The sequence below is a fragment of the Schistocerca nitens genome, chromosome 8, assembly GCF_023898315.1.
Source record: "Schistocerca nitens isolate TAMUIC-IGC-003100 chromosome 8, iqSchNite1.1, whole genome shotgun sequence".
NCBI lineage: Eukaryota > Metazoa > Arthropoda > Insecta > Orthoptera > Acrididae > Schistocerca > Schistocerca nitens.
Genome location: NC_064621.1, coordinates 98,302,594 through 98,319,100, shown reverse-complemented (window position 1 = coordinate 98,319,100; position 16,507 = coordinate 98,302,594). Strand labels below are relative to the sequence as shown.

The window sequence follows — 16,507 nt, the reverse complement described above, 5'->3', positions numbered from 1 at the left end:
TTCTTGGAATACTTTTGAAGAGTTTGAAGCTAAATTTACTTGTAAATTTTGGTCACAATCCATACAAGCCAGATTAAAGTCAGAATTTCTAAATGGACCAGTGTATAGAGGGAAAGTAGGGGGAATGCAAAAATTTTGCAGAGATCAATTGAAAAAACTTGCTCACTTGAATAACTCTTTGATATTATGACACAAATTGATGTTTTAAAAAGAAGGTTACCAGAGAGACTGAAGTGGGAATTGGTCCATGGACCAGACGATTCAATGGAAGAGTTCCTGAAATTTGTAGATAGATTAGACAGGGCCTTGGAAAGAGAAAATAACCAGTTTTGGCTCTGGCAACAACCAGTATGGGGGTGGGGGTGGGGGGGGGGGGAACAGGAATGTAAATAGAGATTATTATGGGAGGAGAGACTTTGAAAATTCTGGAAATAATGCTCCAAATAGGGGAGATAGGAGATATGAAAATGATTTCAGAAGCAATACACAGGAGGGAGGATGGAGGAGAGATAACAGGAATGATAGAAATAGGTATTGGGGAAGAGAACAAGATAGAAGGGGGTTTGTTGAAACTAGTGAATAAAACGACAACTACAAATGGACAGACCAAGGGAACCAGCCGGGAAACGGTGGACAGTCCCACTAGATGTCCGTAGTTTTGGGGCTAGACAATATTATGACAGGACAACACATAACTGAAACTGGAAAAGGAGAGGATACAATGTAAAGAGTAAGTACCATGAAAATACTGATGATGTTAGAATGAATAAATTAGAATTTAATAAAAGGTTTTGGGATACTATGAGTAAAAGTGATACAGTTAATAAAAACAGTGTTCAAGCACAGGTGGTTAGTGAAAGAGCAGAAGTTGAAGGTATTGCAGAGTTCCATAGTTGGGCTAAAAAAGATACTGGTGTTAATAACAAGTCAGACACACCACAAATAGAATCTATTTTGGGGGGTTTATTTGATAAGAAGGGGGACGACGAAGTGTTTAATGGAGCCAAAGACTCAATTGCTGAGATTCAGATACATGGGGTTGTTGTGGAGGAGGAGGAAGAAGTAATAGAGGGACATTTAAATAATGATCCAAAGTCAAGTGATGTTATTGATGAGAGTGTGGAGGAAGAAATAAAAGTATTTGTAGAATTGAAAAGTGATTATGTGGTAAAGGTAAGTGATGTGACGAACATGGGTAATAATGAGGTTAATTTAAGTGAAATGCAGACTAGGGACTGTGTATCTGAGGACAAGCTATTGCCTATTGGGAACTATGAAACACTAATCTATGAGAATGGTAATAATAATAATATTAAAGAAAATATAAAGGGGTGGAATGTAAATGTGTGTTTTCAAGAAAAAGGGGAAAAGTTTTTAGAAGTTTTGTGGAAAAACTATGGAAACTGTATAAACAAAGATGCCTTTTGGAAAGAATTAGCAAAGGTAAGTGCAACCTTGTATCCTACATGGTGGACAAGAATCCGTAGTGGACTTTATAAAAAATGGGGTGAAAACAGTAGTTTGTTAAGTGACAACACAATGTTAAGAGGAACAGATGAAAACAAAGGTTTATATTTAAATGTCAATGCTTTGCAAACAGAGAGGGGTGTGTCTAAGTGTAGGAAAGAGACATTGGACTTAGGAACTAAAGAAATTGAAAATGATCTATTGTTTGAAAATACTGAAATAGACAAAGATGTTGAGCTAGGTTGTCCATATGTTAAAGTAAACATTGACAAGTGGGAAGGAAGAGTATTAGTAGACAGAGGAAGTCCTGTTTCTGCCATCACTTCTAGACTTAGAGATAAGCTCAGAAATTCTCAACATTTTCCTGAGATACCAGTTGTTGGAATAATAGGGAAAGGAAAAGCTACACAGTTCAAACCAGGGGACCTTGTACTCGTCAAGACACAAGAGAAATCAAAGTCAGCCGAACTTAAAAAGTTTTTTGATATTTACATTGGTCCATTTGAAATAAAAGAAAGCCCACATCCTAATGCGTATAGACTTACCTTTGCCAGATCAAGAAGGTTATTTGGATTAAGAAACATCACTGAATTGAAGCCATATAAACATGATTAAGCACATTTCCCTGTTTGAATACAGTTACTTATCCCATTTTCCGTAAACATATTATCAGCAAAGATTTTTACTGGGTGTGTCAAATAGTAACCACCACTCATCCTACAGACCCTGGAAAAGTTCCAGATCTCTGAGACAATGTTTTTATATTTTTATTGTCACTATTGAATATTAAATTTGGAGACATCTTCTTTACTTGCAAGGGGCAAGTTTAACCATGCACCCAAAGAGGTGACAAACATTTATTACTTTCTGTTTGTATTGTTGAATATGGGACATACTTGCACCAAATATAAAAGACAATGTAAAAATTGTTGTGTAAGACCCATCATTTTGTTACTATTCTTTTCTTAGGCATAAGCTAATCAGATTTTCTACAGCTAATCAGATGTTCACCAAGTTTGATGTCTGTGTAATGTTGTGACCAATTTAAGTGTGCAATTTTGATATTCATATGTTCTTGTACTGTCTTGACTATGTGTCTCAATGGGAGACAATATATATAAAATAAAAAACTTTTCTTTTTTAAAAAAATGCGTATTATATTCATACATGTGACTTCTCTAGTGTTTGTGTTTATATGTCATGTCCATACTTATAATCATGTTCTTTGTTTTCATTTCCTTTATGTGGCTCAAAAAGAGCCGACAGTTGCAATATTTTCCTATGGACATCTGACCTGTCCATCTATGTAATAAATTTATGTTCCTTCTATTATCTTGATTATTCTGTGACTCAATGAGAGCTGACTTTGAAATAATTTACATATATTTTTTATATATCTTAGGATCGCATGTGATATATTTGTGTCTGTTTTTGATCATTTTCCATGTGGCTCACTGGGAGCAAAGATTAACAATTTTTTTTTTACTTTCATATATTACTAAATATTTTTATTATGCTGTCATACTGAGAGCCATAACACAAAGTGCATTTGAAACAACACAACTAAAATATTTGCAGGAAAAAGTCATTTTGAAACGGTGTAACGGTCACTGTATACATACACATTATGCATAGTAAAACAAAAAAAAAACAAAAAAACAAAATTATTAAAGTAGTACTTTTCCAAATTTTAACCATTTGACACATTTGTCCTAGTCGGCTAATATCATTAACATTCTGTAAATGATATTACCCGAGGGGGGTATTGTAACGGAACATATTGAAGGCTTTACTTTACCGAAGTATGCGATACACTCCAAATTCAACCAGTTTAACGAGTATTTATGATTATAGAAAAGTTATTGTGTATGTTAACAATGATTGCATAACATGTCTCCATAAACAGTCAACCCATTAAATTATACTGAATAACTGACCCACACAAAAGTTAATATCACTTGATCACTGATACAGCAAATGTCATCATGTAAAAACACTAAGTTCATCTTAAATAATTAATATGAAGTACGAAAAATAGTGGCCAACTTAGGTATTTTGGATCTCCTTAAATAAAAATCACCCAGTGAAACCTATTTGTTCACTAGGAGCATTTTCACTCAGTATTCATGTAATCAATCCTATTTTAGGCGAAAACCAATGTAATTCTTAATAATTCATGTTATTTACTTATTTATGCAAATTAGAGAAGTCAATTGACAAACTTCTAAAAAACGGCCTTTTTGTAACAAAGAATTATTCTGTCAAATCAACAAATCTGTCTGTCATTTTAATAACATGTTAAATTATGTCACTCAATGCAAATTAATACCTTTTCTGCACAAATTATGATAACAGATGTACATGTGACTTATAAACTATATCTCTTTTTAGTAGTTCTTTGACAATGTTATAAATACAAGCAGCAAGAAGGGTCGGGGGCACAGTCGGAATGTCACTTTGGTAAAGTGTGTTTGTGTGTTATTGTTTGAGGTGGATAAACAATGCAAAGAACATGTAAAGGAAGTACTACTTTGTGTTGTGTCATGGTCTTTGGTGGACAGTGGAATTAAGATGGCCACCAAAGTAATAAATATTTGAAGTTTACATATTTGTTGGTTTCGCTCGTTCTTTATCATCAAAAGCACATAAAAAACATGGTACATCATGTTTTTCACCCTAGACAACCAGATTTAGAGCCAGCATCAGCATTGAGACACAGCAGCAATCCAGCAAGTAGCAGCGATTACCACAACACAATGCATTTTAATGGTGCCAACCTAACATCAGGTGCTAACAAGCTCCGTAAATGGGAGTGAAATAGTGCGATTATAGCAATTACACACTGCACTATGGAAGCCATTTATCATGGGGGTTGCACTTTCACCTGGTTTTTTCCGCCATGGAGGAGACCCACAATGGATGGAGACTCGGTCTTAGGGTGCAATGAGTGCCCCAGGCTGACATCAACATCCATCAGCTCTGAAGATGAATCGTGAGAGACGTCAGAGAGAGTGACATTGACACTGATGACATCATCATCGACTCCATCAGTGGCTGATTTTTTGCTTTTGGCTGATTTTTTTGCTTGGGGAAGCTTCAGAGCCACATCACACAAGTGATGGTGGTGGTGGTGGTAACACTAGATGGTGGACTGGACTGAACCTTAAGAGGGGCAAGAAGCTCCACAGACTTTTCTGATATTCTGTCAGGAAGCATGGGTTTTGAAGTAACTGCAGCAGCACAAGTGCATTGACAAATGCAAGTACTAGTGCTAGTGCTAACACTAGTAACTTCAGTTTATGTTGCAGCATTAGTCTCCTTAACTGGCTGTTTAAGAAAAGGAGCAAAGGAGGTAGTGAAAATGGGGGATAGCATGGCTTTATATATTTTTCTGGCCTCATCATATAGGATGCGCTTCACAGTTTTAAGCTGTTCTATTTTCCTTTCTTCAACACATACACTGCAGTCCCTACCCCAGACAGGATGATCCCCAGAGCATTCACACACATCAGAAGGAGGTGAACAAGCAAATCCGTTAGCGACCTTACCACATTTGCCACAAGTGACTTCTCCTTTATGTCCAACAGTAGTATGCCCAAAGCTCTGGTATTTGAAAGAGCGCATTTGGTTGGGAGACATCAGGCCAGATGCTTGTGCGAAGGAAACCTGCCTTGATGCATTCTGGGTATTTTCGCTGTTTAAAGCAAGTATAAGTGAGTCTCAATTAACCAGTTTGCCATCCATCCTTTTCATTACATTTTAGACACCCACAGTGGCTTCTTTGCTCCATTCAGCTTATCTTTGGGAATGCCGACTGAACTACAGCAAAAGTATTGTAGCGTGCAGGGATCTGTAGTATGGAGCTCAGTCTCAATGGATATTCCTTGGCTTTTTGCAGGTTTGCCACTTGTTGGGAACTTGGGGTTTCAACCAACAATATCCCATTTCACACCTGTTTGACAAATTTTAAATAATGTACCTGCAATCCACCCTAAAGCTTTTTCAAAATAAAATGGTGATACTTTCACAAAGCTGCTCTCTTTCCTTATTCTGACTAGCAACAAGCATCCAGTTACAATATACACAAGAAATATGAAATGTTCCTGAGTCTAGAGGATTGGTTACATGAACCCTCTTGTCAGATTGAGTGTTAGTACCTACCTGCAGCCCGCCCATTCCCCTGGAAGGAGGAGGAGGAGGAGGAGGAGGAGGAGGAGCAAATTTAGAGGTTTTCATCTTGGACCCATGAGCAGCTCGGGATATAAAGGTCCACTCAGACAGAGCCCTGCTTACCAGAATAAGCCTCGTACAACTGAAGTTCAACAGTTTCCCCAGAGGTTGCCTGCTAATGACTGCTCTACCTTAACAGGCCTGCATCTCATCGGCATGCAGCACACCTTGAGATTGAGGTTTTTCTTTATCAGGGTGTATACATGGACAAAAAAAAAAATAAAAAATTCCCAGATTATTTTCTGGATTTCAAAGTTAAAAATACACTTTCTCCTGGGTGAAAGTACACTTTTTCCATGTTAAGCAACACTACACTTTTCCTTGGAACTGTAAAATTTATAAATCCTTTGAATGGTTATGGTTTTATACACCAGCATAGAATTTGACAGTCCTTTAGAGAACCAAACTAGTAAAAAAAAAAGTGTTGGAAAAATCTTTGATGTGCAGCAACATGTATACTGCATATTGTTGTATTATGAAAGTATAAATATGAATTCCATCAAACACCGCATGTTATTTCCAAAGCATTGAAATCGCGATTGTAAGCCAGTCGTAGCTCATGTCACATGATCTCGCCAGCGGATATTCAGAGCAAAGGACACATGATGTAGTCAGGCAATAGCAATATCATTGTTAAGTAGTGTGTGCACACAAATAGAAAAAGTTAATGGTTTAAATTAATATACATAGTGTTGCTATGAGAAAATCAAAGCTTTCATGTATAATATTGGTCTCTAAGATTAATAAGCTGTAACATAAGCTAAGCTTTCACATATAATGTTGATCTTTTTGCATATGTAACACTTTAAGATACATCACACAAATGTGACAGTAAAATTTTTAATAATGACATAAATGTCTGATCTTCTGGGCTTGAAATTTTTCCAAATGGTCATCCTCAAATAGTTAATTTTTAAATGAGAGTCAAACGCTCTGTGATTTAAGAAATTCATGGTACATTCTCGCACACAGTTCATCTTGCATAAACGGACATTTACTTTGAAAGTAAAGCTTTTCAAACAACCGCAATATTTTCCCACGACCTGTTAGAGAAATAGATCTGTTTCAGCAGTTGCCAAAGAGCGCCAGATAACAGGCGTCACCATGCGTGTGCAACTACGATGACGTAGGAAGCTTGTATGTTGATATGTGTAAAACAGTAAAAGATCTTACATTCTGTCATAAATGAAATACTCCAGAGTATTGGAATTTCGTGAACCATACTAACATGATTATTCGGCTTAAAATGCACATTCATATGTCCAGATTCGGATGTAAATTTTCTTGGAGTACCGGTACTGTATTACCTCATGTTTGGTTCTTTATTATGGCATAACCCCATACGTGGTAGAAGATGAAAACATGCACCTTTGAAATGTAGCAAACAGATGAAACTAGTCAATAGTGTGGAATTAAACACTTCGTTTCAAATAAATTGACTACCTTAATGGAAAAGATTAATAAATGCCACATTTCTTTAGGAAACTGACAAAGATAACTTCATTGCTCTGTAAGGCATTTAATGCTTGACTGTCAGAAAGGTGAAAATAAAATAAAATCTGAAACCGATAACATATTTTAGCCTTCCGTCATTATGTGAATGTCTTTTAATTGACTTGATAGCTCCCGGCCACAGAAATCCGTTTTGTTTTCATTTGACGTGAGAGCAATAAATGGAAAGGAATCACTAAACATTAACATGGGTCATGTGGAGACTATCCAACTCCCCCCTACAGCTCAGACTGCTCTGTGCATCAGCCCTGGATCAACAATATTTCCGAACTGCAGCAATACTGGATAGTGTACGCCAGTAAAATTTTTCTGGGTAGCATCTTGCTGCTTGCCGCTACTGCTTATACAGCTAACAGTCAAATTCTGTAGCCAGAAGTGGGAGAAGGTACTACACAAGGACGACTCAACTGAGGATGCACGAGCCCACTCGCAACTACTCAAACGAATCTAATATAAAAAGTTGTGATATCGCGCTCATCGGAGGTTCAAATGGCTCTAAGCACTATGGGACTTAACATCTGAGGTCATCAGTCCCCTGGACTTAGAACTACTTAAATCTAACCAACCTAAGAACCTAAGGACATCACACACATCCATGCCCGAGGCAGGATTCGAATCTGCGACCATAGCAGCAGCGCGGTTGCAGACTGAAGCACCTAGAACCGCTCGGCCACAGCAGCTGGCCTCATTGGAGGCAATTCATTGTTATGAAGCACTGCACAGTCTTCCTAAAGCCTTTGACACGTTTTGCTGTTGGCAGGTGCTTGTATGAGCACTGTATTTTGTTGTGTATGGTGCATTTCCTTTGTTTTTTTTCTTACTTTTTCCCCTCTCATTCATGTTTTATCGCTGCAGTATTATTTTGCAGTAGCCGGATACAGTAATATGCTTTGTCAGAGTATTGTTTCTTAACAGTCAAAATTACAAAAAAATGAATGAAAATTAAAACCAAACAAAAAATTTCCTGGAATTCTAAAAAAATCCCAGGTTTTTCACAGATCTACCGGTTGTCCCAGGTCAAATGCACCCTGTATATAGAGGTTTTTACCATCCTCACAATCTGGGCGGTAAAACCAAGATCCCCATTTCCTGTGACACATAGTGTTCTGCTGTTGCACTATGCAGTACTTACTTAAGCATGCCCAGAGCTTATGGTGATGGAGGACTGGCAGCTCTAACAAGTCCCTAGCTCATGAACATCTGGTCACCAGGCACATACCCAGCAAATGAATGCTGAGCCAGAGCAAATTTGTCACAAACATATGAAATTGAAGTGTTATTTTAGAAGGAAACTTAATACTTTACACCGAAACTGAAAAATTTCTATGTATAGTGATATATTTTACTTACTTTTTGAGGAGCAGGTATGTGCATGTTCTTGCGATGATCGTCGGTAGCAATAGTCAAAAATTTATTATCATGCAAGTCACATGTTTCTTTACCCTTATTTAAATTTATGTCCATGTTGTGGAATGCTCTCAAATGTCTGTATAAGTCCGTCCTTAATGTAAAACTGGTACCACATTTTTCGCACATATTTCCACAAATATCTGAAATAAAATATGCAAGTACAAAATTGTTAATGGTCTTGTACAGGTGGCAACTATTTATTGTTACAAAAACTACATGTTGAAAATATGAACTTCCTGACGACCTCAAATTCTTTCTAGAAAATGTACACTTTCAGATAACTGTGATCGAATCCTTAACCATGTCTTGTAAATTCGGCTGTCAGGACCGAGAGTGCACCCCACAGCTGAATGCTTGTTGTACTGTATTCATTTTAGTTGCTTGTTGCATCTGTCTGACAAATCAGTGGAAAGCAAAGGAGGAATCTGACAACCAAGTTTGATCATTTATCTTACGGGTGACAGAGAGGGGGATGAATTCCCGATGACAGATGCACACATTCAAAGCAAATCTGAACAGCATGCTTCCTCAGCAATAACACCATATCATGTGGCATTACTGTCATGTATTGCAGCAATATTGATGGCAACATTTTTGCAACCAGAAACAGACATAATATACGGCTCCTGTAAACACATCTAAATACTCGTCTGTATGGAAATTTGGAATAAACTATTTACCTGGTAGCTATTTACTTAAAGAAGAGAAAAGATTTGCTTATTGCTTATTAAACCACATCAAATTTAAACATAATTACAGAATAAGTGCAAATTTTGCTAAAGCAGGTGTGGTTAGTGGTTTCTATATTGGGGAAGGTTGCGAAATTTACCTATCCGAAAAACGTTATGTGGAAAGGCTGTGTGAAAAGTTTACAATTACTTTTTAACAACAGTGGAACTGACAAGTGGTCATTAAAACTGAGATAATTACTGTATGTGAAACGTGCCCACTTTGCAGGTGGTTCTTCTGGCTCCAAGTTATGGTCAATGTCAAATGAGGCCGTAAGTGCAAGGAAATGAGATACATATTCAATATGTAACACGTCATCAAAATTCCTCTGCTAGAGTTCATTGAATAGAATGTAACAATGACTTGGATAAAAAAAACCTAACTACGAGAGGAAATCGTCATGTTGCCGGAAATTGTTCAGTCACACAGCCATGTTGTTCTGTAATCACTAGTGTTGTTATCCATACTTTTTTCCATGCAAACAACTTTTTCTTTTTCTTTTTACACACGGATTGCATTTCATGATTAGAAATTCCATCTAATGGACTCAGGATAGGAGGAATACTTCTCTATACTATCTTGCCATGAATGGCTGAGCCCCAAATCCAGGGAATGGCTGGAACTGAGACAAATACATCAATAAGAAAACTGCTAAAGGAAATATTACAACTAGGACCAAAGGACTACATAAATTTTCCCCAAATGTGTATTCAAACTATGGCTAGAGTGTGACAGAATGATCTGTACCATAGTCTGAGGTCTATATTAGGTTGGTATGTGATAATGTGGTTGACAGTTGGGAAGCCAAAAACTGTGAATGCCAAATAAAGTTTGTGGTAAGAGACTTATCTACACCGTAGTCTCACATTTATGTTCGGGACATATTTAATGCACTGTGTCATTTTTTACAATCTTTTGTCATAAGAAGTAAAACTAACTTAAATTACAAAAATCTATATTAGATAACAGACAAATTTCCTAAAAGTATATTGATGAAAATCAAAGTAAAGCTATCACTAACCCCTAAATTGTTTTGAACATCACACTGCTTTACTGGGTATGATCCTGTAGGAGGTGGCTGCTGTTGTTTTTTTTTTTTTTTTGTTTTAGGGCGCAAAACTGCTATGGTCATTAGCGCCCGGTCCGTGACTGAGGAAATAATAAAAACTGAAAATGGAAAACAGCAAAAATGGGAACGAAACTCAAAAAATTGGAGAAACTAAAAGCAGAAAGAAGGCTTAAAATTCCACTACAGAGAGGGGTTGGTGGTCCCCGAAAAAACTTCAAATGACTGACGTCATTTCACTGTCACTAATAAACTGGAGAACGCGGTCGGCTGAGCGCGTGTCATCTGCCAAAATCGACGATATATCAGGCGATAGCTGCAGACGGGAGCGTAACGGATTAAAATAGGGGCATTCAATTAACCCTGCTGTTCTGTTCACTTTTACTTGACATATATACTGTTCGGGTCAATATGACCCGACATATCAAAATGCTTTAGAAACATAAATTTTGGTACAGTTTTAGCTATCGACATTGTTGTTCTATTCCAGTACCTTGTTAGTAATAATAATAATAATAATAATAATAATAATAATGGTAATAATAATAATAATAACAATGCATACAACTTTATTGAGGGATATTTTTCATTTAAATATGCACATAAATTTGAAACAACAGACAGTTTCCATTACAGGCATTCAACTTAGAAAGCACTACAGTTTTTCCATACTTCTATTCTTATTGTTGACAGTTTAGACGTAAGTATTGACATTTTCTAACAACAGACAGTTGTCATTACAGATATTCATCTTAGAGCACACTACAGTACAGAACACACTACAGTTTTTTTATTACATTCCAACATAGAAAGCACTACAACTTTAGAATCCTCTCTTCTTACTGATTGTAGTTTAGGCACAAGTATTCACATAAATTTGAAACAACAGAATTTTCAATACAATCATCTTATAAAATACTACAGTTCTTTTCTTACTGCTTGCACTGTGGACACAAGTAGGTTACATGTTTCTTGCAAATATGTTTACTACATTTTCCACACACCATGTTTGTTTTATTGTCATTACTTGATGGACAGAACTTACAGCGTGCACGTTTTGTAGATTTTCTTGTTGTTACCGATTCTGACACACCACCCACATCATTCGGGTTTTGGATGCTTGTGACCATTCTCAAAGAATCTTCTGTTCTTGGGAAATGCGTTCTTGATGCAATATGTTCTTTTATCAGTGACTTTCCAAGTTCCTCCAAGAATATTCTCCTTCTAGTCAATTTGCTTGCATTCCAATTAGGGTCAACCGAAATCCACAAAACGTATGCATTATAAGCAGAAACATCAAGAATATTGTAGAAAACTATCATTGGCCACCTATTACTTTTTCGTTTGCATGTATATGTACCTAATAACTGATCAAGCGTGTCTACAGCACCTTTGGTTGAATTATAGTCCAAAATCATTTTTGGCTTCTTATCAGCCCTGTCACTGATTTCCGCATCATGGTGGAGAGTGCTCATAAGTACAACATTCTTGTGTCTCTTAGGAATATAATTAACCACAGTAGTGTCATTTGTGAAGTAAAATGAAGAGCTGTGTACCTCCTTGTTGGTCATTTTGTGTGGAAGCTCCGGCTTATTTTTCCGTATAGTTCCCAACATAGTCAATTTCCTTTTCAGAAGCAGCTGCCCCAAATTGTACGACGTAAAAAAGTTGTCACACGTGATATTCTGACCACGTAACTCAGAAGTGAGATCAGATACCACCCTCATTCCCTGATTTCTTTCTGGTGCCGCTCCACTCACCTTTCCTGTATAAATTTGGGCTTTCAGTACGTATGAAGTTTTGCTGTCACACATGGTCCATATTTTGATCCCATATTTTGCCGGTTTACTTGGGATATACTGCTTGAATGGACAGCGACCTCTAAATGCTACTAACTGCTCGTCAACAGTAACATTTTCTCCTGGATTATACAGTTTAGGAAGGACCTCTACCCACTTCTCCCAAATACTACGAATTGCGGCAAGTTTGTCAGTACGTCGTCTTTCCTCTCTAGTAGATTTCTTGTCAAATCGCAGGACACGTGATATCTTACAGAATGTTTCATGAGACATGGTTGCTCGAAATATGTTTCGCCCAGTATCTTTATCCCACAAACTTTTTGTAGACTCCCCATGAGATCGATATACACCCGCTAGGAGTAAGAGTCCTAAGTATGCATGGAAAACAGAACCATCAATATCTGTCCACTGTTCACCATAAACTCGCTGCCCTTCAATATTTGTCATCTCTATTATTTCATTTTGAAGCGCTGTGTGAAATACTGCTTCAAATGAACATTTTACATCAGATATTCTGCTGACTGCATACCTGGTAACTCCTGGGGTACTCTTGATGATGTTCGAAGCTGGTAGGCGACCATGTTGTGCTGGTGGATGCAACTGCCATTCTATATTCCCATTTTTAGAAAGAAAAGTCTCTACACTATTTTGTATGGGCTGTGGACTGTCGTAACTGTCATCGGAACACTCGCTTTCAGATGCATTGCTGATGTGATCTTCAAACTCAGAAAGTGATCCTTCATCTGGTGAGGCATTTACTATTTCTTCCAACTCACGATCATTCAATGGTCTCATCGCCATGGTGTCACAAGTCAAACTGGGCAGAAACAAAGCATTCCAATTATTGAGAACTGCCAATTATTATTTCCTGGGGAAAGCAACAAACAAGCCCATTGTTGTGAACGCATGGAGCTTTAGGTGATTGTTGAGAGTAAGTTGGAATGATGCAGTCACTATTCCCACACAACACAACAAAAATAATTTTCGCCATTTCCAGATTTTAGAAATAAATACGAGTTACACTAAACATATTTGTGTCGGGTCATTATGACCCGAACATTACATATGCAACTATTACAGTTGAAGCCCAAACTTCTTAAACTTTTTTAAAACCTTTTAAAACACATGCTGCTCATCCATTTTCAGACAAAGTCACAAAGTTTCATAAATATATATTGGTATTTACATAATGTAAAATAACGTTCATATTCGTTTCGGGTCATATAGACCCGAACAGAACAGCAGGGTTAAAAGGTGTCTTACCGTCCACAGCTGAGAGCAGTGGGGACAGAGTGGGGGAGGATCGCCGCTTAAAAGATGTTGATGGCTAAAAAGAAAGTTAAAATTACCTCCTCCCGACGACGCGTTCGGGAGGAAGAGGTCCAAGCGCAAGGAAGGGCTTTCACTTCCCGCAATTTATTATGGGGAAGTGTTGACCAATGCACATGCCATAAATGAGCAACTTTGCGACATAAACCGCTCCGTAGATCGGTGAAGGGAAGCGACTGAATAGCTGGCCGAGGAAGAGAGACTGCAGCCTTGGCCGCTATATCGGCCGCCTCATTGCCACAGATACCAGCGTGTCCCGGGAGCCAGAGGAACGCCACCGAGACGCCCCCCAGGTGGAGCAAGCGCAGACAGTCCTGAATCCGGTAGACCAGAGGGTGCACAGGGTAAAGAGCTTGGAGACTGAGGAGAGAGCTGAGAGAATCTGAGCAGATTACGTACTGTATCCGCTGATGGCGGCCGATGTAGTGGACAGCCTGGAGAACAGCGTAAAGCTCCGCAGTATAAACCGAACACTGGTCGGGAAGCCGAAAGTGATTTGGGGTGTCGCCAACAACATATGCACTCCCTACACCTAACGATGTTTTCGAGCCGTCAGTGTAAATAAATGTGGCGTCCGTCATTTGTGCACATAGAGCTGCAAATGCCCGACTATAAACAAGTGTAGGGGTACCATCCTTGGGAAATCAACAAAGGTCACGGAGCAGGCTGATCTGGGGACGGAGCCAAGGCGGTGCTGTACCCCAAGTTGTAAAGAAGGTTTTAGGAAAGCAGAAGGAAAGAGAATGGAGCAGTTGACGGAAGCGGACTCCCGGGGGTAGTAGGGAGGAGGAGCGGCCTGCATACCCTACATCAAAGGAGGCGTCGAAAAAAAGGTCATGGGCTGGATTAGCAGGCATGGAAGACAGATGGCTAGCATAACGACTCAGAAGGACTGCTCGCCGATTGGACAGCGGTGGTTCAGCAGTCTCAGCATAAAGGCTTTCCACAGGGCTAGTGTAAAAAGCTCCAGACACTAAACGTAATCCACGGTGGTGGATAGAGTCGAGACGCCGAAGAATAGACGGCCGAGCAGAGGAGTAGACTATGCTTCCATAATCCAATTTCGAGCGCACTAAGGCGCGATAGAGGCGGAGAAGGACCACTCGGTCCGCTCCCCAGGAGGTACCATTCAGGACACGGAGGGTGTTGAGCGATCGCAGACAGCGAGCCGAAAGATAGGAAACGTGGGAGGACCAGCACAGTTTTCTGTCAAACATAAGACCCAAGAATTTAGTGACGTCTGAAAACGGAAGGTTGACAGGACCTAGATGTAAGGAGGGCGGAAGAAACTCCTTACGTCGCCAAAAATTAATACAAACAGTCTTAATGGGAGAAAAACGGAAACCGGTTTCGATGCTCCAAGAGTGGAGGCGATCGAGACATCCTTGAAGACGTCGTTCAAGAAGGCTGGTCCGTTGAGAGCTGTAGTAGATCGCAAAATCGTCCACAAAGAGGGAGCCCGAGACATCAGGAAGGAGACAATCCATAATTGGATTTATAGCGATGGCAAACAGTACAACACTCAGCACGGAGCCCTGGGGTACCCCGTTTTCTTGGGAGAAAGTACGGGAGAGAGTAGTGTTCACCTGCACCCTAAATGTGCGCTCTGCCATAAATTCGCGAAGAAAAAGGGGCAGCCGGCCTCGAAAGCCCCAAAAGAACAGTGTGCGGAGGATGCCTGTCCTCCGACAGGTAACGTATGCTCTCTCCAGATCAAAAAATATTGCTACCGTTTGGCGTTTCCGGAGAAAATTGTTCATGATATAAGTGGAGAGAGCAACAAGATGGTCAACTGCAGAACGATGCTTTCGGAATCCGCATTGGGCAGGTGTTAAAAGACTGCGGGATTCCAGCCACCAAGCTAAATGGTAATTCACCATACGCTCCAAAATCTTACAGACACTACTCGTGAGAGAAATGGGGCGATAGCTAGAGGGGAGATATTTGTCCTTTCCAGGTTTCGGAATGGGAACGACGATAGCTTCCCGCCATCGTCTGGGAAAAGTACTGTTGGTCCAAATTCGATTATAAAGGCGAAGGAGGTAACGCAGACTATGGGTTGACAAATGCAGCAACATTTGGACATGGATACCAACCGGTCCTGGGGCGGAGGAGCGAGAAGAAGAGAGTGCATGTTGGAGTTCCCACATGGAGAAAACAGTATTATAGCTTTCGCGATTTTGAGAGGAGAAAGCAAGATGTCGCACTTCCGCTGCACGTTTCTTCAGGAGAAACGCTGGCGGGTAATTTGAAGAGCTCGAAATCTCAGCAAAGTGCTGACCCAATGAGTTAGAAATTGCGACGGGGTCCACTAATGTATCATGCGCGACAGTGAGCCCAGAGACTGGGGAGAAACTAGGCGCGCCTGAGAACCGTCAAAGACGACTCCAAACTTCCGAGGAGGGAGTGAAGGTGTTAAATGAGCTTGTAAAGAATTTTCAGCTTGCCTTCTTGCTATCGCAGATGACACGACGGCATCGCGCACGGAACTGCTTATAGCGGATACAGTTGGCAAAGTAAGATGGTGGTGGAAAACGCGAAGAGCACGTCGCCGCTCACGTATTGCGTCACGGCATGCCTCGTTCCACCAAGGAACTGGGGGGCGCCGGGGCAATTCGGAGGTGCGTGGTATTGAATGTTCCGCAGCTGTAAGAATAACGTCGGTAATATGTGTGACCTCATCATCGACGCTGGGAAAGTGACGGTCATCGAACGTCGCTAGAGACGAAAAAAGTGTCCAATTGGCTTGGGCAAACTTCCAGCGTCGCGGGCGCATATATGGCAGTGGAGGCTGCAGCCTAAGGACACATGGAAAGTGGTCACTCGAGTGTGTATCATCAAGGGCGAACCATTCGAAGCGCCGAGCTAGCGGAACAGTACCGATCGCAAGGTCCAAATGAGATAAATTTGTCGTGGAGGCAGACAAAAATGTGGGGACCCCAGTGTTGAGGCAAACTAGATCCGC

General features: G+C 39.8%; 1 protein-coding gene across 6 annotated transcripts in view; it reads right to left on the bottom strand.

Annotated features, from left to right (window-relative positions):
* The window catches only part of LOC126199103 (uncharacterized), a 116,568-nt gene that overhangs the window by 39,234 nt on the left and 60,827 nt on the right, over window positions 1–16,507 (bottom strand). For all 6 annotated transcript variants that reach the window (XM_049935853.1, XM_049935854.1, XM_049935855.1 and 3 more), the window contains exon 6: window positions 8,560–8,759. In XM_049935853.1, the coding sequence (XP_049791810.1) occupies window positions 8,560–8,759 (200 nt within the window). The remainder of the gene's footprint in view (window positions 1–8,559; window positions 8,760–16,507) is intronic.